At 47.5% G+C, this 26,540-nt stretch overlaps 1 protein-coding gene and 1 non-coding gene across 7 annotated transcripts; both read left to right on the top strand.

The window, feature by feature from the left end:
• The first annotated feature begins 2,750 nt into the window (after positions 1-2,750).
• On the top strand, positions 2,751-18,071 carry PABPC4 (poly(A) binding protein cytoplasmic 4). 6 transcript variants are annotated; one of them, XM_039224583.1, is made up of 16 exons: positions 2,751-3,894; positions 6,640-6,833; positions 7,604-7,719; positions 8,966-9,105; positions 9,456-9,550; positions 10,219-10,356; positions 10,979-11,074; positions 12,995-13,267; positions 13,600-13,687; positions 13,828-13,947; positions 14,446-14,532; positions 14,627-14,754; positions 16,062-16,155; positions 16,271-16,401; positions 16,629-16,688; positions 17,764-18,071. In XM_039224583.1, the coding sequence occupies exons 1-16, from the start codon at positions 3,702-3,704 to the stop codon at positions 17,779-17,781; spliced, it is 1,971 nt and encodes a 656-aa protein (XP_039080514.1). In that variant the 5' UTR covers positions 2,751-3,701; the 3' UTR covers positions 17,782-18,071. The 6 variants fall into 6 exon arrangements, with proteins under 6 accessions (XP_039080514.1, XP_039080515.1, XP_039080516.1 ...); XM_039224584.1 differs by having other exon boundaries at positions 2,752-3,894; positions 13,600-13,672; positions 16,629-16,731; XM_039224585.1 differs by having other exon boundaries at positions 2,752-3,894; positions 13,828-13,899; positions 16,629-16,731.
• On the top strand, positions 11,329-11,463 carry LOC120226401. The gene has a single exon (XR_005527008.1). It is a non-coding gene; the product is annotated as a small nucleolar RNA SNORA55 (small nucleolar RNA).
• Positions 18,072-26,540: the final 8,469 nt, after the last annotated feature.

Raw genomic sequence — 26,540 nt, 5'->3', positions numbered from 1 at the left:
TCAGCAGGTTGGCTGCTGCTAATTTGTCCAGCTTCTTCCCAGCCTTCTTTTAATCTAGAATAAGTCCTATTTGGATTTTGTAGGCTTGGAGTCCAAGGAGCTTTTTTTTTGGTGGTGATTTTGCATATCTCTCCCCTCTAATTAATTAATGCCCTTGTGTGATTAAGTGATGCCCTTGTGTTTAGATATGGGAATCCAACTTTTTTTGCTTTCCCAGAACCTTGGGAACCATCTGTGACATTTATCCTTTCACTTTCCATATCCAATTAATCACAAATTATATTAAATTAAAAAAATTAATGTTTATTTAATTTCAAGAGAGAGAAGGAGAGACAGAATGTGGCCAGAGGAGGGACAGAGATAAAAGGAGACACAGCATCTGAAGCAGGGTCCAGGCTCTGAGCTCTCAGCACAGAGTCTGACACAGGGCTTGAACCCATGGACTGTGAGATCATGACTTGAGCCAAAGTTGGACGTTTAACCAACTGAGCCACCCAGGCACTCAAAATTATACCAAATTTTTAAAAAATTCAAGCCATTTTCTCCATCTCCACAGCCACTATCTATCTTAGTGTCCATCACTTCCAGATCTCCCTTTCCCCACCCTCTAATCCTTTCCTCTGTGGCCAGAGAGGTGTTTTTAAAAATTTAATTTGAGCCAAGGCACCTCCCTGTTAAAATCCTTCAGTTCTGCCCTTTGATCTCAGGATAAAGTCCAAAGTGTTTCACGTCTCCCAGAGTAGGTGGTCTGCAGGCAGTCTTTTCCACCTCCCACTGTGCCACAGTCCTGCAGCCTCAGCTTGGACCCACTCCTTCTCAGGGCCTTTGCATGTGTTGTTCTCGTAGTCTTCATGGGGGTAACTCCCCTCTCTTCTCAGTACAAGTGTAGCTTGAGAAAAATAACAACATTTACACAAATGACTCGTGTGTATAAATGTGTATTAGTTTATTCTCACAAAAACCTTACTAAGTGATATCATTATTAGTTTACTTACAAATTGGAAATCTGAGAATCAGAGGTGAACTTGCTTGCCTGAGGTCATACAAGTAGCAAGCCCGAACCTCCTCTCCACCTCGACCCCCCCCCCCCACCGGCCTCCGCCACTGGACAGTCAGTTGCATGAGGACAGGGATTGTGTGGGCTTCGCTCATGAGTGCCTACTATGCATTCTTTTCTTTAACAAATATTTATTGAGCATTTAGAGTGTGCCATTATTAGGCACTGTTCTAGGTCCCTGCTTTCATGGAACTTACATACAGTGAGGAAAAAGACAGATATCAAACAGGTAAGCACATATTTGAACAATGTAATTTTAGGTAGTTAATAAGAATCTTGAAAACAAGAAAGCAGGATGATGTGAGAACGATTAACAGTGTGATTAACAATGTTGGCAGGCTACTCCAGACCACAGGGTAGTGGCTTCCCTGAGGAGGGGACCTATCTACAGAAGGGGTATTCCATAAATGTTTCTTGATTTAATATATGGACTAGACTAACTCTCCATGAGGGAGAGAGGGGCTTCCTCTGCCTTGTCTCCCACAGTATATACACCTATATCTGATGGGGTTGGCAAAGAATGAGCCCCAAGTAACCATTTCTTTCAATGAATGTATATATAAATATGTGTATTTCTTCATTCCTTTACTTAAATCAGTGGTTTTCAATGGGAGTGTCTGTGGGCCCTTGGGTAATTTCTAGATTCGTTTGTCACAGCGATGAGGAGGGTGGTGCCTGGCATTTATGGCAGAAGGGATGCTGTATATCTTGCAACACATGGGGACAGCCCACATAATGTAGACTTGTCCCATTCCCATAAACCACATGACTTTCAAATGACCTATTAGACCCTCATGTGGATGAAAAAACTTTTTATAACTGTTGGAGTCTACACCCCGGACTCCTTTTTATGTGGAAACAAAGTACTTTTTATTTTTAAAATTTTTACTGAAGTGTAGTTAACATATTAGTTTCAGGTGCAGAGCACAGTAATGGTGCACACCACGTAAGTGTAGCTCCCCTCTGTCACTGTACAAAGTTATTCCAATATTATTGACTTATATATCTTATGCTATATGCTATGTAAATATAAATATGCTATATAAATACAAACCCTCATGATTTATTTCATAACTGGAGGTTTGTACCTCTAAATTCCCTTTACCGATTTCTAATCTATTCCCTCTCCCCGCCCCCGCCCAAACAGAAATATTTTTGCTCTCTTAAGTGTCAACTAAATTTCCAGGAATGCCACCACCATGTAAATAGAGGGATGATTGCATTTTGCTCCTTGGAAGCTTTCCCAACACTTAATTGCATCAGCCATGGGTACTACTGCAGATGTGGCTGCCGGGTTGTCGGTAACTCTCTAGGTCCTAGTATTCTGAAAACTTCAGAATGTCTTCTGTATTTGGGCACAAACATTTACATATTGAACCACTTATTACACAACTATACTTATTTCATGTATCTTTATTTTACAATAAGCAACACACGGATTCTAGACGTTACGCGAGTGGGTGGGTTAAACGCGCTCTATCTATTCCCGGAGGGGCAGGCTGTGTATAATCGACCAGGTGTGGAAGGCTGCCCTTGGGTCCGGCGGAGACCCCAGTGGAACGGTCCTCCGCGCGCCAGGGGTCGCTGTGGCGCCGCGCGGCCGCGCCGGGTCGCTCTCGCGTGGCCGCCCCGCCTCGGGCCCCCGGGCCGAGTGGGCGGGCACGACTGCGCCCAGGTCGCGAGGCGCCCTTCGACCAGCAGCGCCCGGGGCGGGCGGGTATAAATGGAGCGGTGGCTCCCCCGGCCGCCTCTCTCCGCCCCGGGTCGCCGCAGCCTCTGCCGCTTTCAGGCCCAGCAGCCTGAAGGAAAAACAGGAAAAGATTAAAAAAAAAACGAAAACGCTCTAAAATCTAAAAAAAAAAAAAAAGAGAGAGAGAAAGAAAAAGCGCATCCTCCTCGGAGAACCCGCGGGGAAGTCACTTCTGCACGCTTCCGGCCTGCCCGCGCCCGCCGCCGCACCTTGGCGTCCGTCGGTCCGGTGGTGAGCCGCCCGCCCGCGTCCACGCGCCTCCGCTCCGGCCGCCCCCGCGCCGCGTGGCAGCCCCGCGCCCGCCGCCCTCGCCCCCCGCGCGCCGGCCCCGGGCGCACCACGTGTCTGCGCTGCCCTTCGCCGGCCCGGCGTGGGAGGCGGCTGCGCGCCCGGCCCCCGGGGCTTGCCGAGTCGGCACCGACCAAGATTTGGTTTCCCTCTTCCCCTGGCTGCTGTAATCTTAAACCGCCGGGAGCCCGAGGCCTATATTTATAGAGAAACGCGTGTCCCGGAGGCCGCCGTGGGCACCATTTGGTTGTCTCCTGAAGAATTTTTATAATTTGGAGGGGAGTCCCCGTTTTAATACGTTATATATTTTTTTTCTTTTTTGAAATTTGGAGCTTCAGACCAGGACAGCTGCAAATTACAAACTCCCAGGGAGGGCCATATTGTTTTTGAGAGCCTTTGTCTGCGGTTTTGCAGTCTCGAAGGAGCTGTCCCTGAACTACTCCTTCCGGTCCTCCGTGTCTCCGAGCTACTCCGGCGTCTCTTAGCTTCAGCCTGCCACCTGTGAGCCGCGGCGCGGGCCACGGCTCCGAAAAGAGCCCCTTTTGTCCTGTGTGGTCCCTATAAGAAGTTCTCCTGGCGGGGCTCGGGGTGGTGGGGGCTGGGGAGATGAACGCTGCGGCCAGCAGCTACCCCATGGCCTCCCTCTACGTGGGCGACCTGCACTCGGACGTCACCGAGGCCATGCTGTACGAAAAGTTCAGTCCTGCGGGGCCTGTGCTGTCCATCCGGGTCTGCCGCGACATGATCACCCGCCGCTCCCTGGGTTATGCCTACGTCAACTTCCAGCAGCCGGCTGACGGTGAGTAGACGCCAGATCCACAAATTTGTGGGATCCTAGGGGACCCTAGGGGTCTACCCCCATGGAGTTGGGGTTGAGATGTAGGGGTTGAGAACGAGGATCCTGGCATCAGGTGACCGGAGTTTCAATCTTGCTTCCACCGCTTGCTAACTGGGTGACCTTGGGCTAATCAGCGGTGGCGGTGAGGTTGGAACCCAAGGAGACTGTAAAACGGGATTTGGAGGAAGTCACTGTCATTCCATTGTGTGCGTGGTCCTGCTTTAGCGGGACCCTTGTCTGGTGGGTGAGCATGGGTTCATGCCCCTCACAGGCCTGCCGGAAAGGCAGAACATTTGAAACCCAGTTCCTGCAAGAATTGTAGGTTCTAAAGCTGCTGCCACCTCCCCTACTTTGACCCTGGACTGAGCCTGTCTGATTTTGTGCTGATAAGGGGTCTTTCCGGGGCAGGTAGGAAGCAGTGGGAGCAATTCTGTTGGTTTTACTTGAGCAGGGACTCGTGTTGGTGCCATGAGCGCTGCAGGTGCCAGACCAGCTCCCGGGTCTGTGGCTTTGCTCCCTGGGTGGAGGAGGCCTTTACCTTCTGGACAAAGCCCTGAGCTATATGTGGGGAGAAAGGTATCCAGGTAGCCTGGGGAAACACTGGGAACCGACTGGGCCGGTGGGGATTATTGCCTCACCTATGAACAGTGCTTTACCCGTGTCTAAAGCCTTTTCCTTCATCCCATCTGAAGGAAATGGGACTCGAGAAAGGGAAAGGGGACTGCGGGCGGTGTGAGGCTCTGGGCCTGCCAGTGCAGTGCCCCGCCAGCCAGCCCACACTGGGCCCTTGCTTGGAACCGTGTGGAGGTATGCTGCAGGCGTGGCCGGAGCCGGGCCAGAGGAAACCTAATCAGGGGCTGCACGTGACTTCAGATTAAAAGGGAACAACTGTAGAGACCATTACTGGGGGAAACAAGCTATTCTGTGGCAAAGGATCTCTGGGTCCCTATTTTTGTCCACCCTTTGTTCACTGTCCATGAAGCACAGAGAATGTCACTTGCCCAAGCTGCAGCTGAGACCAGAGAGTCGGACTTGTTGAGAGACAAGAGGCACTGATACCATCAACTCTGTGTGCTCTGAGTGGTGTCCGGCCAGAGGGCACAAAGGTGGCCACGTGTGGCCTTTTTAGGGGGAGTAGTGGATCCATTGGCGGCTGCCTGCCTTTTTGACACTTTCTGAACAAAAGTCCTGTCACTTAGAGTAGCAGAAGCCATTGGTCAGCGTGTCTGCCAACACATGCCTCTCTGCAGGATCTCTCCCTGCTATAAATAAGTGCAGCCAGATTTGTGAGGCTAAGCCGACTTGCCTTCTGCAGCACTGTCTGGAAAGACACAGAGGAGCCGTGTCGAAATGGCTCCTTCGCTGCTAGTCAGTCAGACACAGTTTGGGGTCCCAGGCTGTAGATCGCAGAGAGCCATCACAAGTGACTGCTTCTGTACCTGCACTTTTCCGGAGTTGGAGCTGCCCAGTCTCCCCTTTCTCGACCTCCTCCCTTCCCATACTCTATGAGCCCACCTGAGAAGGTGGGAAGGGTGGTTGGAAAGCAGTGAAAAGGAGATATTCCCTTGGCTGACTGGACAGCTGAGCTTGTGTGGAAGCAGGGTGAGGGAATTTTGTCCCTCTTGTAAGTGAGGTGGTTCTTTGAGACAGAACTACCCGCCTGCAATCCCTTCATGGAGGAGATTCTGGGGGTTTCACTGCGAAAGTCAGAAGTGGCCACCAGCTCTGGGAGCTTGTCACAGCGCATAAGAGGAGTTCCTGCTGACAGGTGGTGGTTCGTTTTAGCTTCTGGTCCTTTTTGGTACACACGTGGGCTTGTTGGGAAGCTAAGGAAGCATCCCAAAGCAGTGGATGGAAAACTTGGTTGGGCGCCAGGGCATTTGAGGTCCTGGAATTCACAGAACTCACATTAGACTTCAGAAGGCCCCAAAACCACTAGGTGCAGAGCCTACTGCACTGTGTGCATCGGCAGAAAGATGCGGTTTCATCTTTATCATCCTGAGAATAAAAAAGGATATTTCCATGTGTGACCATTAGTATCTATTATTTTGAGGCTTTTTGAATCAGTTTCTGTTCTCAGAAATTGAAAATATAAGAAAGTGAGGTGAGTTCAGGGATAGCGCATTCTCCCCAGTCAGTTCACAGGTTTTGTTCTGTCATTTGTTTCCTAGACAGATTGTAGACTAAAAGACAGCTCGTTGGTAAGTTGATGCAATACCTAACTGAGAAATAATCAGGAAATCTGGTATTAGGTTCTTACTCACTAGTTAGCTGCATGGTGTAGCCATCCTGGACATAAGTTTGCTCATTTTATGAAATAAATAATATCAAACCTGTCCCACACCTGTGGCACTATGGGTGGTGGGCAGCAAAGTCTTTATGACTGATAGAGCTCAGTCAGAGTTACGGGATTATGACTGGAGATTGGTGCCAGAAGGCTATTTAGATGATCTCGCCTGTGCCTTTTACTCAACAAGGGTGCAGGTCCAGGGGGCTTCAGACTTCTGCCAGGAAGTGGAGCAACTGACCGGAAAGTCTATCCTCACTGGCAACACAGGCTGGAGGGGTCTGATGCCTTTCAGTGTTAATAGAGTTGCCTTTGATCACAGTGATTTCCTTGCAAAGCCCTGGACTCCTCTGTTCCTGGGATGGTGGCAGTCATCTGCATGGTGTGTTTATATCCTTGACTGTATTTCTCTCTTGCAGCTGAGCGGGCCTTGGATACCATGAACTTTGATGTGATTAAGGGAAAGCCAATCCGTATCATGTGGTCTCAGAGGGATCCCTCTTTGAGAAAATCTGGTGTGGGAAATGTCTTCATCAAGAATCTGGACAAATCTATAGATAACAAGGCACTTTATGATACTTTTTCTGCTTTTGGAAACATTCTGTCTTGCAAGGTAAGCATTGATTAAATGATTTCAGTCAAATAATTATTGACTACTCCTGAAAGCAAGATAAATACCAAATGGGGAGCAGCCTTGGAATTGGGGGGACAGGATATGGTAATTGGCTAGAAATGGCTCTGAAGGCTAAAAGTTCCCTGTAGATAATCTTGTGCTACAATTCAGTATAACTGGCAGGTGCTTTTGTTCTTTGTTTATTCTTCCCTCTGCCTGAAATATCCTTTCTGTTTTCTACCTTTTGGGAGGGCATTGAAGAGTTATGTTTTCTGGGGGAGAAGCAGAGCAGTGCCTCTGGTCTCCAGGCAGCTATACTTAGTCATTTCAGAAGCATAAATTCCTCCTCTTCCTTCCTTCCCTTTGCACCTGTTTATGTGGAGAATTTTGTACAACTGGTGTCTGGCTCCATACTATGGAGTCTGGTGGTGTCTGACTCCATACTAGACTGAAATTCTATTGTGGGCTTGGCAAATGGTCACTTTTTCTGTGGTGTGGTGGTTTTGCACCCACATCTCAATGTTTTTTAAATGAAAGAAAACAGTCGGAATGGAAGCAGCCTAATGGTGGCTGCCATTTGTAGATGGAACATCACTCGGTGCCTTGTAGGGTGCTCACTGTTGGGAAAACCTGACCTGCTGTAGTCTCCTTTTTGACTGTGGGTGGGGTAGCGGCCCCTCAGACACAGGAGACTGAGTAGGAGACCATGTGGTTGTCAAATACCTGGAGGTGCCAGTGGTGCTAAAGCCCCCCCGCCTTGTCTTTGACAGGTGGTGTGTGATGAGAACGGCTCTAAGGGTTATGCCTTTGTCCACTTCGAGACCCAAGAGGCTGCTGACAAGGCCATCGAGAAGATGAACGGCATGCTCCTCAATGACCGCAAAGTGTGAGTGTCCCAGTCCGGAGCAACAGCCATCGCATGAGCCAGCCGTGGCCCCACCTCGGTATTAACTGGCACACACAAGGCGGCTACTGGTTCTCTCGGCCCAAGTGTGGCCTGCTCCTACCTCTCCACTCCAGGGCTGGTGAGTCTCCCTGCCCGAGCCGTGGCAGCCCTTTTGACTCGCCAAGGTGGGCTTCCTGCCCAAGCCATGGCCTGCCTGCCGCCTCTCCCTTAAAAGCATCATCCGTCCGTGGGTTTTGTAAGCACCGGCAACTGGGGCTTGCTAGAAGGCAGCTCTGAGCCCTTTCTGAGCAGGGGTCTTGGCCAGCGGCAGAGTGGAGAGGGCCCTGGACTGACCAGGAGCTGTGTACTAGCCACGTGACCTTGGCCTTCCTGTTACTCAGGTCTTTCCGTGGGGCCATTTGCTAGGAGTTGATGCCAAATTGTCCCCAGATCTCCACTTGGCTAACTTATGACTCAGTGGCCTTCTCATACAAGGCTGGCTCCACACTAATACTTAATTTGGTTATAATGAAAAATCTCTGATTGTAGAAGGCATTGTTAATAGTAGACATTGTTGCTTTGGTGTGGTTATTGCAGAATGGGGACAAGAAAGTCTTAGTTAAGCCATGCAGGGAGAGAGAGGGGACAATAAGTCTTGGCTATAACAAGCAAAAATCATTTCTGCCCTTAGTGTTGAACAGGCCAGGGGATGGATTGCATTGATAATGTATATGTGGCCAGTGGTCAGGTCTTTCAAAGGTGTCACTAGAAAGAGATCTAAAGATTTTTCAATGTGTGGATACATTTTCCCGTTAAGTGTAAATACCAGGATGCATGAGGTGCAAAAGCAAAGGCTACCGCATAGTTCACTCTAGTGAGCTCACCCCTAGGGTTAACCACTGTTAACAGTTTGGTTTGTATCCTTCCAGACCTTTTCTATGCATTTACATAGATGCACAGAATTGAACGTTTTAATAATGGTCACCAGGTTTCTTCACGAAGGCAGTGTGATGTGGTAGGAGTAGCCCTGGTCTGAGCCAGGAGTCCTGGGGCTGGTCCTTGCAGGACAGTCCTGCCTCTCTCTTTCTGCTGGGGAGTTGGGGCATCTCTGAGCTTGCTCTCTTGGTGGTTGGATGGGGACTCGTGTGTTTTAACCTCTCCTGTCAGTCTTTAACCTGTGTTCCTTTGGGCCCCTGGAATCATGATTTGTTCTGGGTTTTCACTGTTTTCCATGGTTTCTTTTTAGGTTTGTGGGCAGATTCAAGTCTCGAAAAGAGCGGGAAGCTGAGCTGGGAGCCAAAGCCAAGGAGTTCACCAATGTTTATATCAAAAACTTTGGGGAAGAGGTGGATGATGAGAGCCTGAAAGAGCTGTTTAGTCAGTTTGGTAAGTTGGGCTTCTTTGCCCCATGTGCCCCCTTCCATAGTTCACCAGACCTAAAACTTGTAGATTTTAGTTGTTTAAGAGACCAGGGCAGCTAGGCCCAGTAAACTATCTTGTGTGATAGGGTCACAGAGTAGTGAGGAGTAGACTCTTGGCTTCATCTTACCTTGTCCCAGCCCCAGGGCCTTCTCAGTAGCTTGGTCAGAACTAAAAGGCCAGGCACAGCACCTCTTTCTGGACCCCATCTGGGTTCAGCAAGAGTTGGCTTCACTTGGACCCCTAGAGAAGCCTTCTCTCCTTGAGCTGCGGTAGATAGAGATGGTGTTACTAATAGTTCTGTCCTTTGGTAATAGGTAAGACTCTAAGTGTCAAGGTGATGAGAGATCCCAGTGGGAAATCCAAAGGCTTTGGCTTTGTGAGTTACGAAAAACACGAGGATGCCAATAAGGTGAGAGTACCACGAGGGTCGGGGAGAAATTTTCAGGAAGTGGCCCCTGAGTGTGGGCAGGGCCTGGCTGGTAAATAGAGTAGAGCTGGAATTGCCCAGGTATCCTAGTGATGCAGTTACTGGCCTGGGGGACTTCCTGTGGTAATACATCGTTTACCTGTTCCCGAAGCACTGGGCACGTGACCTGTCACCTCAGCTATTCAGGCTTGTAGGTTGAAAGAGTAGGATGGATGTTTGCCCCCATTCATACTCAGGCCTCCCTCAGGAGTTGCTGACTTGGTAACAGCAGCAGCTACTTGTAGATAAAGCCTGGTGCTGGCCATGGACACTACATCACTCACTGCCCCCAAGAGAACTGAGAGACTTAGCTACAGCTCGATTATCAGCCTTGGCTCATGTCTGCCATGCTTGTATTTATAAAACTACTATATATATATATATTTTTTTTTTCTTCATCATCTGGACCAATAATCCATTTAAGTAGTAACCCCCTTTTACTCATGAGGAAGTTTGGATTTGTTTAACTGGCTTCAGAAACGGATTGAAACTAGTTTTTAACCCTATAGGAAAGATTTCCTTCTCTCCGAATATTTGGTGGGACTTTCAGGCCTCCAGGGCAAGGCCCCAGCCTCTGTGTCTTAGTTTTAAGATCTGTGTTTCCTCTTTAGGCTGTGGAAGAGATGAATGGAAAAGAAATCAGTGGGAAAGTCATTTTTGTAGGCCGTGCACAGAAGAAAGTGGAACGGCAGGCCGAGTTAAAGCGGAAATTTGAACAGCTGAAGCAAGAGAGAATTAGTCGGTATCAGGTGAGAGGTGTTCCTGGCACAGCCCTCCTCCCACCAAGGGTTTACTGTGTGATCCCGGCAAGAGCACCAGCTTCTGTTTAGCAGGCTTTCTCTTTGGGATCTGGGAAGCCGCCTCTTCCTCTCCTTTCTCCCAAGATTCTCAGGTTTGAAAGGATATACTTACCGGATACAGCAGTGATTCTAGAACCAGGGCGAAAGAGATTGATTTATTCATTTAGGGACCCCCTCCTGGAAGCGTCAGTCTGTTCTTAGTCATGTGGGTTCTTTTTACTTAAATGATTGCCCTTTGTTGGAATGGAGGCAAGAGTCTTGCTGGGGACAATGGTCAGCCAGAGCAGCTGTGCAAAAAGCCAGACGCTTATTGAGGGTCCTATCAGAATCTGTGACAGGAGTCTCAACCCTGAGCCTGCATCAGATCCCCTTTAGGGCTTGTGAAAGCATAGCTCTCTGGGCCCTAGAATTTCTGATTCAGTGGATGAGGGTTCTGGCCTGGGAATTTGCATTTCTAAGAAGTATCCAGGGAGGTGATTGCTGCTGGTCTAGGGACCACATTTTGAGAAGCAGTGTCTCAGGGCATCTGTACGGTTACAGACGTGCTTTAACTGTGGCCCCTCTGCTTCAGGGAGTGAATCTCTACATTAAGAACTTGGATGACACCATTGATGATGAGAAGTTAAGAAAAGAGTTTTCTCCTTTTGGATCGATCACCAGCGCTAAGGTATTTTATACTGCGATTTGGAGATCGAAAGTAGAAAATGCAATTTTTTTTGTTTTCATCGAAGGAGTGGAATCTAAATTGTGTTCATTTCTGAAAATAGTGATCACATTCATCTAGCATAATTTCTCCTGGCCTCCACTTACGCAGCTGAGCATGTGCTCTGGAGAATGACATTGCGTTAGGTTAAATGGCACTGCGGCCCAAGCACCGAGGTGTGGAGATGAATCTGAGCAGTCCCTCCTGCCACCCCCCAAGCACCTGAATCTTTCCCATTCTTTGCTGCTTTGTGCTGGTGTGGGGACAGATGGTGCAACAGTATGAGCAGAGGAAATCCAGACAGGTTGTTTTCCATTCGTCTTGGGGCCTGTCTCTACGACTCTGCCACACACTTCGTCCTTGGATGAGGGTATTTTGAGGACTTGGAAGCCGGGGTCACGAACTCCGTCCTGGCCTTATAAAGCTAAAGGTGCAGGAAGAGGAGTGGAAAGGTGGCTCTTCCACATTTTGCCATGTGTGTCGTCTGCTTGGTCTTTTTTGATAGTCCTATCAGCTGATGCAGCAGGGAAAGTGAGTGTGAACCCCCTTCTGGAGATAAGGAGTTGGAGTCCTTGAGCATGAGAACACTGGTTACGAGAGGATGTTGTGCTGCACGTCCTTGGTCCATTAGGGGGGAGGGGGGTGGGGTATGGTGAGAGTGAGTGACGTGTGGAAGTTTCGGGTCATGGCCTGATGGAGACGCTGCTCTGCTCAGCAGAGGTGCAGCAGATGTCAGAGTCCTTTCAGGAATGAGAAAGGAGGCCGAGTGGTCTGGTAAAAAGACTTTGGTGACCCTGTCTCGGCCCTTAGTTTAAGCCATGCACAACCTGGGAACGTCGTCAAAGGAACGTTATCAGTTGTAGCAGAGGTGACCAGAGGCCTTCCTTGTTTCCTTGCCCCTTCGCTCTTATCACCTCCTTCACGGGCCTTCCATCACTCCGAAGAATGATGGTCTCTTGCTTATCAGCACAGTGGCAGGAAAAGAACAAAAGAACCAGGCCTTTCAAGTTTCACAGGCCCTGTTTTCCGGATCAAGGTGTCATGTTTTCATACACTGTTTTGGCCCCTCTCATTGTAGAAAGCTGTGGGGCTGTGATGCACATCCTTACTTTCATGTCCTCCATCAAGGGAGGCCGTCCAGGCAGCAAACTAAGACAAAATGGTGCCAAGCACACATTGTCCTGTTGCTACCGATTGTTTCTGGAGAGGTAGACCAGGGAAAGCACTAAGCCACATTCTCAGGTGAGGAAAAGAGCTGTCCGTGAATGACTAGCTGTCTGTGGGAAGAGACGGCTTGAACCAATAGACGTGTGGCTTTGTGGTAGTTTTTCTAGAGGTCATGACATTTAGGCTCAGAGAGGGCAAGTAAATGCTAAGGTCACACAGCTTAGGGATTAGTGCTGGGACTAGAATCCAGCTGTCTCTCCCAGCTGGCCATCTTTCTGCTGTTAACTTCCATTGAATTAATGGTGGTGGTCATTGATTTTGTAATTCCTACCTACATGTGGTATTTCAAGAGCATATCCTAACCTGGATAAGAAATGATTAAGGTTTTGTTCACCAAGGTCTTGAATAGACTCTACAAGTAAATAGCTTGAGACTGTCCAGATTTCTATTGGGTACCCAAAGGTGGTTGTGCTTCAGGTATCAGGAAACGTCTTTGAGTTCCTGGGTTAACATTAGCCATGTCATAGTGTTTGGAAACTTTAGGATCACCTGGAGATCTAGCAAATAGAAAATGCCTAGGGCACATCCTGGGACCGGGCTGAGAACCCTAGTCCTAGGCTTGGGGACTCTTGTGGCAGAAGTTGGGTTTTTTGGGGCTCTTAATAGCTGTCCCCCAACATAGAACACCTTTTTCTAAAGTAGCTGGTCCCTTTATAGGTAATGTTGGAGGATGGGAGAAGCAAAGGGTTTGGCTTTGTCTGCTTCTCATCTCCTGAAGAGGCGACCAAAGCGGTCACTGAGATGAATGGACGAATCGTGGGCTCCAAGCCACTGTATGTCGCCCTGGCCCAGAGGAAGGAAGAGAGAAAGGCCCACCTGACAAATCAGTATATGCAGCGGGTGGCTGGAATGAGAGCACTTCCTGCCAATGCCATCTTAAATCAGTTCCAGCCTGCAGCTGGCGGCTACTTTGTGCCAGCAGTTCCACAGGTGGGTCTGCTTGTGTTCACGGATCTTTGGAAGCTGCCTTGCAGCTTATGGTGGTTGGGGGAGAGGGGTTTTGGATATTGGGGTTCAGACTGTGGGAGTAAGGACCTATGAAAATAAAGATTTTTCTCTTTCTCCCTCCCTCTCCCTCCCCTGCCCCCACCCACAGTTAAAATATCAGAATCCCCATTAACTGCCCTTCCTGCCATCCCCCCGCCTTTGAGTAGAGAGTTTCTGCTTGAGTAATTAGCCTTGGGCCTGGCAGTAAGATGAGCTCATCTGTCATGTGGATTCAGGCCCTTCAAATAAAAGGGTTTGGGTGCTCTTTCTTGCAGGCTCAGGGAAGACCTCCATATTACACACCTAACCAGTTAGCACAGATGAGGCCTAATCCACGCTGGCAGCAAGGTGGGAGACCTCAAGGTAGGTGGTGGGGAACGGTGACTTGGTCACCCAGGATACACTTAGCCTGGTCTCGCCGCCTCTCCCCGCCCCCTCTGAGGTGCAGCCTAGGTTCTGGTCCCCGTGGTTGGTTTGTGATGCACGGTGTTTGTCTTCACCAGGCTTCCAAGGAATGCCAAGTGCTATACGCCAGTCTGGGCCTCGTCCAGCTCTTCGCCATCTGGCTCCAACTGGTAATGCTCCGGCCTCTCGTGGCCTCCCTACTACCGCTCAGAGAGTCGGTGAGCAAACTGGCCTTGAGAAGCGTGGCCTGGGGAGGAGGGAGTCAGGCTGACTGGCCTCTGCCCAGCGTTGGTCAGTTTGTTGGGCTCATGTTCCAGTTCTGGTTCTGTAATCTCAGCTGTGTGCTCTGGTTGGTACTTAAAGAGCCCAGAAACAATGGGAGTTCTAGGACTGTGTCGGTGACTTGAGATTTTTTGCTCATTGGTGACTCGTGAAAAAGGTTAATTAGAGATGCTTGTTAGCTGGATGACTACAGAGGCAGCCTGTTCTTTTGGGTGGGGTTGGGAGATTGAAGGAAACTGTTCTTTACAGAATATGTCCTGTATTCCAAGAGGCGGAAAGAGTTGTCTGTTATCTGTTGACTGTTCCTCGAAAGTAGCAGTAGTGGCCCCGTATGTGATGTTTTGTGAACATGCTTTGGAATTGCTCCTTCCGTGGGACGTGGCCAGTTGGACATCTGCTGCCGACACTGATGTGCATTTGCTGGTCTGTTGTAGGGTCTGAGTGCCCGGACCGCTTGGCTATGGACTTTGGTGGGGCTGGTGCCGCCCAGCAAGGGCTGACTGACAGCTGCCAGTCTGGAGGTGGTATTGGATGCACACAGAATGGGGAAAGATGGGATTTGACGGGTCTTTGCCCAGACTGATGGGCTTTAATTTTACTTGTTCTTTTCCTAAGGTGTTCCCACAGCTGTGCAGACCTTAGCACCCCGTGCTGCTGTTGCTGCTGCTGCTCCTCGGGCTGTCGCACCTTATAAATACGCCTCCAGTGTCCGCAGCCCTCACCCTGCCATCCAGCCTCTGCAGGTGAGGCCTCCCAAACAATGCTGAAAGGGTCTCCCCTGTTTGCACTTGATTGAAAAGATGCCTTTGCTTTGATTCCTTCAACTGCTTCTAATGCCTGCTATGTGTTTTCTGTGATGACGCTGCTTGTTAGGGGCTCTCTTTATTGTGAGGGAAGGGGCTGGAAAGTCTTCCGCCCCGTAATAGTTTACTCAGAAATGCCCCAGCCTCAGAAACAGCTGGTGTTTCTGCCTTTTTACAACATGTGTGCGCTTGCTCAGCCTCTTTGAGCTTCTCACTTCGAATGGCTGAGTTGATGCTTAGCTGCTCTGCAAAATATTGGTACATTAAGGCAGTAAAGAACTTCATCTTACAGATGAGACGTTCAGCTTCAGAGATACTAAGTTGGGGTTGGGGGATTAGACCCATAGCTCAGTGGTAATTTGCCTGGAGGAGCCACAGTCAGCCTTGTGACCCCTGAGCTGCTTGCTCCTACTTCATGCTGTGTAAATTGGAGGTGCCTCAGAACTTTGCTTAGGTAGCTTTTGCCTGTGGTGCCCTCCGTTTAGAGCTGTGACTGGCATTGACAATGCGTGTTGAGAGTCCTTAAGCGTTTGATAGAATGAAAACATTTGGTATGGGGCACCTGGGTGACTCAGTTGGTTAAGTGCCTGACTTCGGCTCGGGTCATAATCTCACATTTTGTGGGTTCGAGCTCCCCATAGTCCCATCTGCTGTCTGCACAGAGCCTGCTTTGGATCCTCTCTGCCTGCCCCTTCCCCGCTCTCTTGCTCACCCTCCCACGTCAAAAAAACAAAACCAAAAAAACCCCAAACAAACATTAAAAGCATTTGGTATAATAAAGTGGTATGGGATGTAATTATAAATGGAGTCATCTGATAATTATTGAGCCTTGTGGATTTATTTTCTTACTCATTTCCTTTTTCTTCTAGTAGCATGCTGTTTTCCCTTTTTTTAAATGTTTATTTTTGAGAGAGTGTCAAAGTGGGAGAGGGACAGAGAGAGGGAGACATAGAATCTGAAGCGGGCTCCAAGCTGTCAGAGCCTAATGCAGGGCTTGAACCCACGAACTGGGAGATTGTGACTTGAGCTGAAGTTGGACTGTCAGTCGCCCTGCCCTATTGATTTTGTGTTTGTGCCACTCGCTGTTGCTCCTGTAACAACCTCATCGTCAAGACTGCAGTTAGTTCCTTGGCAGCAAGGACATCCACATCTCTTTCACATAGTAGGTTTTCAGATCGAACGGTCAGGCTCATGACCATCAAATGTCCTTTCCTTGATGCTAACCTGCTGCCTCTCCTGGTTCCCAGGCGCCCCAGCCTGCAGTCCATGTGCAGGGGCAGGAGCCCCTGACTGCCTCCATGCTGGCTGCGGCCCCCCCCCAGGAACAGAAGCAGATGTTGGGTGAGTGACCCACGTGTTTGCAGGAGATGGAGCCAGAACCTGCTGCTAACCTGGACACCAGTGTTCATTATTACTGGGATTCAGCCTGGTGTTTAATTAAATATTCTCCCCCCAGGAGAGCGTTTGTTCCCACTCATCCAAACCATGCATTCAAACCTGGCTGGAAAAATCACAGGAATGCTGCTGGAGATTGACAACTCTGAGCTGCTGCACATGCTGGAGTCCCCCGAGTCTCTCCGCTCCAAGGTGAGCTGGTTCCCAGATCCTACGGCTTTCGCTTGCACCACCTGGGTGGACGAGGGGTGGGGGGGTGGCCTTGGCATCCTGGTTCAGCAGAGAGATGGAAGTTGCTTGTGGGATGGGTGTTGGGGAGAGCAGGCCGCACCAGGAGATAATACTGCTGGGCCTGGGCACCAGGGAGGGGCGGAGGGCCTCCCCTCAGATGTCACTGACCACTTGGAGATTCCTCACAGGTGGATGAAGCTGTGGCGGTTCTACAGGCTCATCATGCCAAGAAAGAAGCTGCCCAGAAGGTGGGCGCTGTTGCTGCTGCTACCTCTTAGACAAGGAAAAACCGTATGTTTGGCTGTTTTTGTTTTTTGCAATGGTTTTGACTTAAGAATGTCTTCCTAAAAGATTAGAGGCAGCATATAGAGCCATGTTTTTGCTGTTTAATCTGATAACTTGGGCAGGCTGTCACCCGAGTACTTTCTATCATCTGAAAGAGCTAATTTGGAGAGAAGAGAGAACAGGGAGCAACTGTACGGGAGAGTTGTAAAGGCGCAAACAGGGCAGTTTTCTTATTAAGTAGCACCTGGTTAGATCTTTTTCAAAAAATGACCTTTTTTGTTTGAAGCAATGATGGATATCCAAGATGTTTTCATAATCTGATCCCACAGCCTCATTTCTATGAGCATCTCCCTGGTTTGGCTTGAGGTTGGTGAGGTGAACTTGTGTGGGCAGCCACTGCTTAGCTCTGGGAACACAACGGACACAGGCCCTGTGTCAAGGTGAGAGAGGCAGGCACTCCTGACTACAGTTACAGGGTGTGTTTTAGTCAACTTCTGGATCTGGAGGCAATGGCCCCCAGCTGCAGCGTGAGTGAAGCTTAACCAGGACCTCTGACAGGGACTGGTGGGCGCCTCCTGATGGAGGAAGGCGAGAACCAGATAGGCAGAGGCGAGGGAGAGGGGCATATGGTAAAGGCCTGAACGCTTTTCATTGGGAATTTTAAGCAAGACAGAACTGTAGCTTTGAGTACAGGATGGATGGCCAGGAAGGGTGGGGGGTGGGGCTTTATAGTAAGTACCTAGCTAGCCTCAAAGTGGGTGGCTCTCAAGCAGGGCTGCCCCTTTCAGAGAACATTTGCTAATGGAGACATAGTTTGGTTGTCACACCCGGAGATGTGTTACTGACATCTAGTGGGTAGAGGCTAGGGATGCTGCTGAACATCCTACAGGGCACAGGACAGCCCCAGCATGGTCGTCCAGCCCGAATGTCAGTAAGCACCACTCTCGACAATTCCTTCCTCTGTAGGCCAGAGATTGCGGTGAATCTCTGAGCTTTTTCTGATTATGTGTTTATTTGTGTTGGTGCTTTTCTTTTCAGGATTCAAAAGCCAAATAACCCCTCCTGGAATTCAGCTCAAGGTTTGAAGATTTCTAGCATGTCCTATGGACCTCAACACCAAGAACCACAAATTGGAAATTTAATAGGTCATTTTGTATCAAAAGGTCAATTATGAAGCACCTAGAATTTTTGAATTAAAAGAATATATTCTCTGGGTTCTGCTATGGCCCAGACAGTGTTAACTTTTTTTTTCTATTGTGGGTTTTGATTTTTTCCCCCAGAAATTGGTTTTATTTGATGTACCCAAGTCTTAAGTTTCTCAATAAAGAAAAAAAATCTCCATAAAACTGCTTGTCCTGTTTCATTCTGACCAGTTTTACCCTGTTAAATTCAGTTTTCACTAGAAGTAAAGTTTAGGATGTATTTAGAGTCCAGTGAAGTTCTGTGTAGCCTATCATCCTTTCCTGATGGTTATAAACAGACTGCTTTGAGTTAGGCATACAGAACAGTTCTGTTGCATTTTATTGTGGGAGGACTTTTATAATGGACCTCCATTTTACTTCCAGGGAACAAAAGTCTGATCATAGAGCTTGGGTCTGGCACGGGAGAATTGGGTGCAGGGTGGGGTTGGCACATGAATGAAGGTTGTATAGGGAGATAGGCAGAACCCAACCCTTCCCTCCTTGGATGTGTTAGCTGGGGCTTATGGATCCCCTCTCCTACATTCAGTTGATCATGCAACTAAGATTTCCTCTGGCAGTGGGAGAAGGCTTGTCTAGGTTTGAGTGGCAACAGCAAGCAAAAGCTGGAGTCCTAAGTGTGTTGTGGTTCTTTTAGTTTTCACACAACTCTCACCTGGCCAACGTCAACCAGTCTTCTTGCCCTCGCTGTTCAGGAACACTTTCTCCCTTGAAATCTGACAGGCTGCCCTTCCTCGGCCTTACCCTTACCCCCCTTACCAAAGGGCTCATTTTCCTTGAAATAGTCTTCTTAGCAGGCTCCCCATTTTCGTTAAGGTCTGGTTTCACCTTAAAAAACTAAAGGGCCTGATCTATTTCAGCAAAAGAAATACATGGGACAACCTACTGAATGGGAGAAGATCTATGTAAATGACATCCAAAAAAGGCTTAGGATTCAAAATCTATAAAGGACTATAATTTGGGGTACCTGGGTGGCTCCATCTGTAGAGCATGCAACTCTTGATCTCAGGGTCCAGAGTTTGAGCCCCATGTTGGGCATAGAGCCTACTTAAATTAAGCGTTAGTGAGGATGTGGAGAAATACGAACCCTCTGCACTGTGAGTGGCAATGCAGCCACTATGCAAGACAGTAAGGAGGTTCCTCAAAGTAAACATAGAACTACCCTATGATCCAGTAATCACGCTACTGGGTATTTACCCAAGAGTAGGAAAATACTAATTCAAAGGGATACACGCACCTTTATTGCGACATTATTTACAGTAGCCAAATACGGAAGCAGCCCAAGTATCATCAACTGATGGATGAGTGAAGATGTGGTGTATATATATACAATGGACTATTCAGCTGTAAAAAGAGTGAAATCTTGCCATTTGCAACAACATGGATGGAACTAGAGTATAATGCTAAGCAAAATAAGCCAGAGAAGACAAACATCCTATTTCACTCACATGTAGAATTTAAGAGACAACAAAAACCAATAAAGAGGTAAACCAAAAACAGACTTTTAACTATAGAGAACAATCTGGTTACCAGAGGGGAGGTGGGTGGAGGGTGAAAACAGGTGAAGGGGATTAAGGTTACATTTATCGAGCACACAGCAATATCTGGAATTACCGAATAACTCTATTTTACACCTGAGACGAAAATAACAATTATGTTACACTGGCATTAAAATAATTAGAAATTAGAAATAAAGGCTGTATCTAAAGTAGATTATGTTTCCTGACTTCCCAGTTACCGCGGCTGTGTATTTGTGATCTCTATTATCTTCGAGTGCCCTCCAAACACCGGCGCAGGCCACTGGCGGGAGTACAGCGGCTGCGCCAGCGAGGGAGGGGGCCGGGTCCAGGGGCGGGGCCTGGCTTCGGCTTCCGGCGGAAGAGCTAGGGAGCAAGATGGCTGTCGTCAAGACTGTGGTGTTCGTTGAGCCAGCGTGGGTTTGTTTTGTAGCTCTACCCCTTCAGCTTGTGAGCAGCGCCCGCGACCTAGCGGCTTTGCTGGTCCTAGCGCTGCCCAGAGCCCCTTTCCCTCTGACCCTGGTCTCGGAGAGTTGGTAAGATCTGTTACTGTGACCTCGGACGGCATTCCAAACTCTCAAGCCCATTCATTCCCATAAACTCCGCAGCCCCGGCCCCTTAGAGGAAGGAATTCACAGAATAGTTGGGGAATTAAGGAAACAGCCTTATTGAGCGAGCTGTTGAGCCTCATAATGTGAGCATATGATGGACAGTGTTGATAAGGGTCGGACTTGGGGGGAATGAACACTCCACCAGGAGAGGTGAGGGCAAACTTTCCTAAAGCGCAGAGGCCAGAGCTGCGTTTGAAAGATCGTCAGTAAGGCTGTTGCGTGAATGGAGAGCAGCAAGAAAAGAGCCTGGAGGGGTCTAACATCTGGGGTTTGCGTTAAGAGAGGAAGGCTAGATAGGTCGGTGAAGGAATTTAACCTATGGAGGTCTTCTTACATGCGGTGTTAAGGAATTTGAGCTCTGTCCTGTGGGCATTGGTGAGCTTTTGGAGAATATTAAGCTGGATAGTGATGCTATCCGATTTGCACTTTCTTGGAATCATTCTAGCGACTGTATTAAAGAGATTGTGAAACTGGAGGCCATGAAGCTATCACAGTAACCAAAGTCTAGATGTAAGTTGGGAGGGGGATAGGGGATGAGTGTACCTCATAGGTCATTTTGTATACCTAATAGACTGGGAACCCCTCCTCCTCTTCCCTGTGGCTGCCTTGCTAACAGAGTGTTGGAGCACCTGTACCAAGAGTATGGAGGGCATTGGCTCAGAAGGCACTTGGTCCTTTGCTGGCGGGCTGGCAGAGCGGGTAGAGGACAAAGTTCTTCATGCTGCTTTTATTTTCTTTTGGAGACATCACGGATCATTAGTTTTCCTTGGATTATGAAACAGGTGAGTCCTTTCAATGTCTCATTCCGATTCCTAGTGTTAGGAAAAGAATTTGAGGAAAAAATTGAAGTCCTGTGTATTGTTTATAGTTGGTATGTAATGAAGTTCAGGAGAATGTCTAGGTCACCATGACTATGATCTTGGTGATGGAAAAGGAATGTTCTGAGGACAACAAGGCCAGGGTGGTGTGGCTATGGACTGAAAGAGATTGACAGTTTGTTGGATTTGAAGAAAGGCTTTCTCCACATTAAAACCATTTGGGGTCTTTGATACCTGATCATTTAATATATAAACTGTATAGTAAGATCCAGTAGGAAGCTAGTTTTAGAAAAATCTTGAAAGGTCTGAGTATTGTTTCATACCACCTGCTGGATAGCTATACTCCACTACACCTGTGGACCAGACCTCCCTTATTGGCAGCTGTGATTTTAAATAGCCTCAGGCAGCAGGAAAGTTCAGCTGCAACAGTGGTGGGGCCTTGGACTCTGCTCATCTGGGGGAGTTTCCCTTAAATTGGTATCGCAGTTATGATGCATATTTCTATTTGGTCCTTGGTTGTAATTTTCTGAGATATGAGTTTTAAACATTTATTTTTTTTAAATGTTTTTTGTTTTATTTCAGAGAGAGACACAGCGTGAGCAAGGGAGGGTCAGAGAGAGAGAGAGGGGGAGGTACAGAATCTGAAACAGGCTGCAGGCTCTGAGCTAGCTGTCAGCACAGAGCGCAACGCGGGGCTCAAACCCACGAACCGTGAGATCATGACCTGAGCCGAAGTCTGACCCTAACCGACTGAGCCATTCAGGCGCCCCTAAGATTGGAGTTTTAGAACCAGCTGTACCACTAACTCTGGGTTGATACTTAAACTCTTGAGTTCTTGAGTTCTTCCTTTCTCTTTAAAAAAAATTTTTTTAACGTTTATTTGTTTTTGAGAGACAGAATGTGAGCAGAGGAGGGGCAGAGAGGGAGGGAGACACAGAATTCGAAGCAGGCTCCAGGCTCTGAGCTGTCAGTACAGAGCTTGACATGGAGCTTGAACCCACAAATCACGAGATCATGACCTGAACTGAAGTTGGACGCTCAACCGACTGAGCCACCCAGGTGCCCTGAGTTCTTCATTTCTTAAATGAAACAGTAAGACTGGCTTTTGGGGGCTTGTCTATCCCTGAATTCAATAAATTAGTAACTCCTGTTGCTCTTTGCTGGCTAACATAACGTTTTCCTGAGGACAAGCACTAGGCTCCTTCCCTAATAATCACTTAACTCAGTAGTGAGGTCAGCGCTCTGCCCTCAGTTGGAGTGAATAATTGATAACTTTGTCTACTTTCTGTGTGTCTTACAAACAAGTTATTAAAAAGCTTGGAAAGTAACTTAAACCTTGAATTCTGTAGTGGTAGAATTAGATACTACAGTTTAAAAATTGAGCTCTCTACTTAGCTATGTTTATTTAAAATGAACAGAATGACTTTAATATTTCTGGAAGCCCTGTTGACTAAACCACGGAAAACCTAAAAATTAGATTTATATTAAAAAGTTTTTTTTATGTTTTTTTTTTTTTTGAGAGACAGAGTGTGAGCTGGGGAGGGGCTAAGAGAGAGGAAGAGACAGAATCTGTAGCAGGCACCAGGCTCTGAGCTGTCAGCACAGAGCCTGACACGGGTCTTGAACTTAGGAACTGAGAGATCATGATCTTAGCTGAAGTTGGATGCTTAACCAACTGAGTCACCCAGGCGCCCCTAGATTTTCATTTTTTAAATGACGTCTGGGTATGGCATGTTTCCTTCTGTTCCTCACATACTATCGATCTGCCATTGTAGAAAAACACTAAGGATTTGCTTTTGAGTCGGCAGAGGTAAGGAATTTTCCTTGTTTAGTATTTGACTAGTGTTGGCTATTGTCATTGGTTACAAAAGGTGCCACTCTCCACTTGGGTGGGTGAAGTAGATTCCTGCGGCTGCCATAACTACCACAAACTTGGTGGCTTAACACAAGAGAACTTTGTTCTCATAGCTGTACCTGCTCTGGAGGCTAAAAGATCTAAATCAAGGTATTGGCAGGGCCATGCTCCCTCCGAAAGCTCTAGGGAAGAACCCTTCCCTCCCCAGCTTCTGGTGGCTCCTGGCAGCCCTTGGCGTTCTTTAGCTTATAACTGCATCAGTCCAGACTTTGCCTCTGTCTTCACAGGGCCTTGATCCCTGCTTGTGTCTGTGTCACCTCTACTTATAAGGATACCAGTCATAGGATTTAGGACCCGCCTTACTGCAGTATGACCTCATCTTTACTAATTATGTCTGCAAAGACCCTATTTATAAATAGGGTCACATTCTGAAATTTGGGTAGACGTGAAGTTTTGGGGGATACTATTCAACCCCCAAAACCCTGGCTTGGTGGTGACAGCTGTCAAGGGACAAGACGTTCTGGTTGAAGGAAGGGCCCCCCCAAGCCAGGCTCATATAGTCAGCCTCATGTAGTCAGAGTGTGGGAGACAGATCCTGCGGAGAGCTGTCTCTGCCCTCTCAGGCCCGCATTGCTGGTTCCTGTTTCCCGTGTGCTTTCTGCTTCTACGACCTGAGCACACATCCTTCCACCACCAGCTCTAATAAGCAGTTAGTACATGCACTTTGTTAAATGCATGTGATCTAGGTGGGTAGGGACGGGAAATGTGTACTTTTTTCCATGCTTGTGCGACTGACTTTTTATTTGCGGGCTAACCACAGAAGAGTTGGACTGCACACATGAACTCTTATATTCTCTTAGCAGGATGCTACGGCAGCAATCCACAGCATGATGTGGCTGAGACTCTTTGCTTTTTACTGAAGCTATTTTTACTGATGCTACTTTACAGTACATGGGGCCCTCAGGTGCACATTGTGCTTCTAATTTCAGTCTCAAAGTTATCTAGGAAGCAAAGTTCTCATATTTTGAAAGTATTCACTGTGAACTGGCTACTTAGAGAATGAAATCATATTCAGAAATCTTTTTAATGTTTGCCTAAATGCCAACAATCTTTGTTGGCGAATCTCTCCCTGACACTTTTGTGGGGTTTTTTTTTTTTTTTTTTAATGTTTGTTTATTTTTGGGAGACAGAGACAGAGCATGAGCAGGGGAGGAGCAGAGAGAGAGGGAAAGACAGACAGAATCTGAAGCAGGCTCCAGTCTAAACTGTCAGCACAGAGCCTGATGCGGGGTTCGAACACATGATGTGTGAGATCCTGACATGAGTTGGACACTTAACTGACTGAGCCACCCAGGTGTCCCTTGTGGGTTTTTCCCCCTGTGTTTATTATTTTAAGAGAGAGAGAGCATGAGAGGGGCAGAGAGGAGAGACAGAATCCCAAGCAGGCTTCTGGCTGTCAGCATAGAGCCCAACATGGGGCTCAGTCTCATGAACGATGAGATTATGACCTGAATCAAGAGTCAGACACTCAACTGACCGAGCCACCCAGGTGCTCCTCTCCATGACACTTTTGTATCTACCTCAGGGGTCAGCAAACTTGAGATTACAGGCCACATCTATCCTGCAGCCTGCTTTTATAAAATGGCCCATGAGCTAAATAGTTTAATGGGTTGGGGAGGGGATGAAGAGAACATGCAGGAGAGACTGTATTTGACCCACAAAAAATATTTACTGTCTAGGGCACCTGGGTGGCTCAGTCAGTTAAGCATCTGACTTCAGCTCAGGTCATGATCTCATGGTTCGTGAGTTCAAGCCCCACATAGGGTCTCTGCTATCAGTGCAGAGCCCACCTTGGATCCTATGTCCCCCCCCCCCCCCGCCCCTTCCCCACTCGTGTTCTCTCTCTCTCCCTTTCTCTCTCACTCAAAGAAATAAACATTTAAAAAAATTAAAAACAAATATTTACTGTCTAGCCCTTTACAGAAAGTTTGCCAGCCCCTAGTCTAGGAGAATATACTGCAAATAGAGTGTAAAAGGATTATGAGGTAAACTTGTGAATCTGGCATAAGAGCCAGGGTTTCATGGAAAACTGCTGTGGTTAGCTCTAGTCAACAAAGTGGAGACTTTGGAGCCGTTGAAAAGTGGCTCTAAGTGAAGTTAAACCAGAGAAAACCTGTAAGATTTGTTAGGCTGAGTGCTTTAAAGACCAGTGATTTAAATTCCTACTGCTGCCGTAACAAATTCCCAAAATTTAGTGGCCTAACACCACCACAAATTCATTATCTTACAGTTCTAGAAGTCAGAAGTCCAAAATGGGTCTTCCTGCATGAGCAGGGCTACCTGCCTTCTGGAGGCTCTATGGGAGAGTCTGTTTCTCTCCAGTTTGTAGAGATTGACCTCGTTCCTTGGCCTCTGGTCCCTTCTGTCTTCAAGCTGGCAGTGGCCAGGTGAGTCTTTCTTTCTCTGCATTACTCTGAAATAACTCCCCTGCCTCCCTCTTCACATTTAGAGGATCCTTGTGATTACATTGTGTATACCTGAATAATCCAGTAGATCTTTATTTTAAGGTCAGCAGACCAGCGGGTGACTCTAATTCCATATGCAGCCTTACTTCCTTCTTGCCAGGTAATATTACATATTCATGCGTTCTGGAGAATAAGATGTGGACACCTTTGGGGGGTCATTAATTTGCCTACAACAAAACTCTTAAATGTTTCTACCCTCCCTTTTTTTATCTTTATGATCAATCTTTTTTGTCTTTTAATCAATCTTTATGATTAAATATGAAATAAGGATATTTCATGCTATCATTCAATCTTTTTTCTTAATTGCTAGAAGTAAAATTAGTACTTGATCCATCTTTGTTTCTAAGAACAAAGCATAGCTAAATTATAACTTAAATCTTACTAAATTAAGGAATCTTGTTTCATATTTTTTTTAGTTTGCATAAAAAGGCCCAAAACCTTTTTGAAAAATCTTGGAGTACCTGGGTGGCTCACTCAGTTAAGCGTACAACTCTTGATTTCAGCTCAGGTCATGATCTCACGATTTGTGGGTTCGAGCCCCACTTTGGGCTCTGTGCTAACAGTGCAGAGCCTGCTTGGGATTCTCTCTCTCCCTCTCTCTCTGCCCTTCCCTCACTCTCTGTCTCTCTTAAAAATAAGTAAATAAACTTAAAAAGTCTGTTTTCTTACCTACCTAGAATCATTTGTTCTTGGATAATATTCCTATACACCATTCCTTGTTCTCTGTTACTTTTTCATCAAACATGTCCCCCACCAACGAGCAATACTATTGCTTTCACATTTAGTGCTGATCCATTTTTAAAATGGACTCAGTGCATGTTAACTGCATTTACCCTTATAATTTCATAGTCCTGAGTTCAGATGCAAAGGTCAGGCCAGCACAGATCTTCCTGTTGGTGTTGAAAGAAAAGAAACGTGTAGTGGCTCAGGGACATTTTACGGTAGGCTTTGCGTTTAGCTTGCCATTGCGGGGTGTGGGCTCCCAGCATAGAATTTGTCATGAGCAAATCTCAGACTTCTTAGAAGTAAATGGAAGGTCTTTTATTAACCTAACAAGGTTTAAGCAGCTGAGTTGTACTGTAGTCTTTTGAGAATGGATCTGAACTCTTTGGGTGCACAGTTCGTGTCCATTTAGCCAAATCAGTGAGAATTATGGAAGGCTCCTCCAGACCAGGCGAGTGGGGGCAGGCACAGATTCCCCATCACATCCTCAACTTTGGCCTCTGTTGCCTTTTTATCCCTGTCTTACTTCCCGCTGTGGCGGGAGTATGTACCCGGGTAGAGTGGCGT

This window comes from Hyaena hyaena, unplaced genomic scaffold (assembly GCF_003009895.1).
Source record: "Hyaena hyaena isolate Hyena2069 unplaced genomic scaffold, ASM300989v1 scaffold_1681, whole genome shotgun sequence".
Taxonomy (NCBI): Eukaryota; Metazoa; Chordata; class Mammalia; order Carnivora; family Hyaenidae; genus Hyaena; species Hyaena hyaena.
The sequence above is the reverse complement of the archived record's forward strand: the minus strand, read 5'-3'. Positions and strand labels throughout refer to the sequence as shown.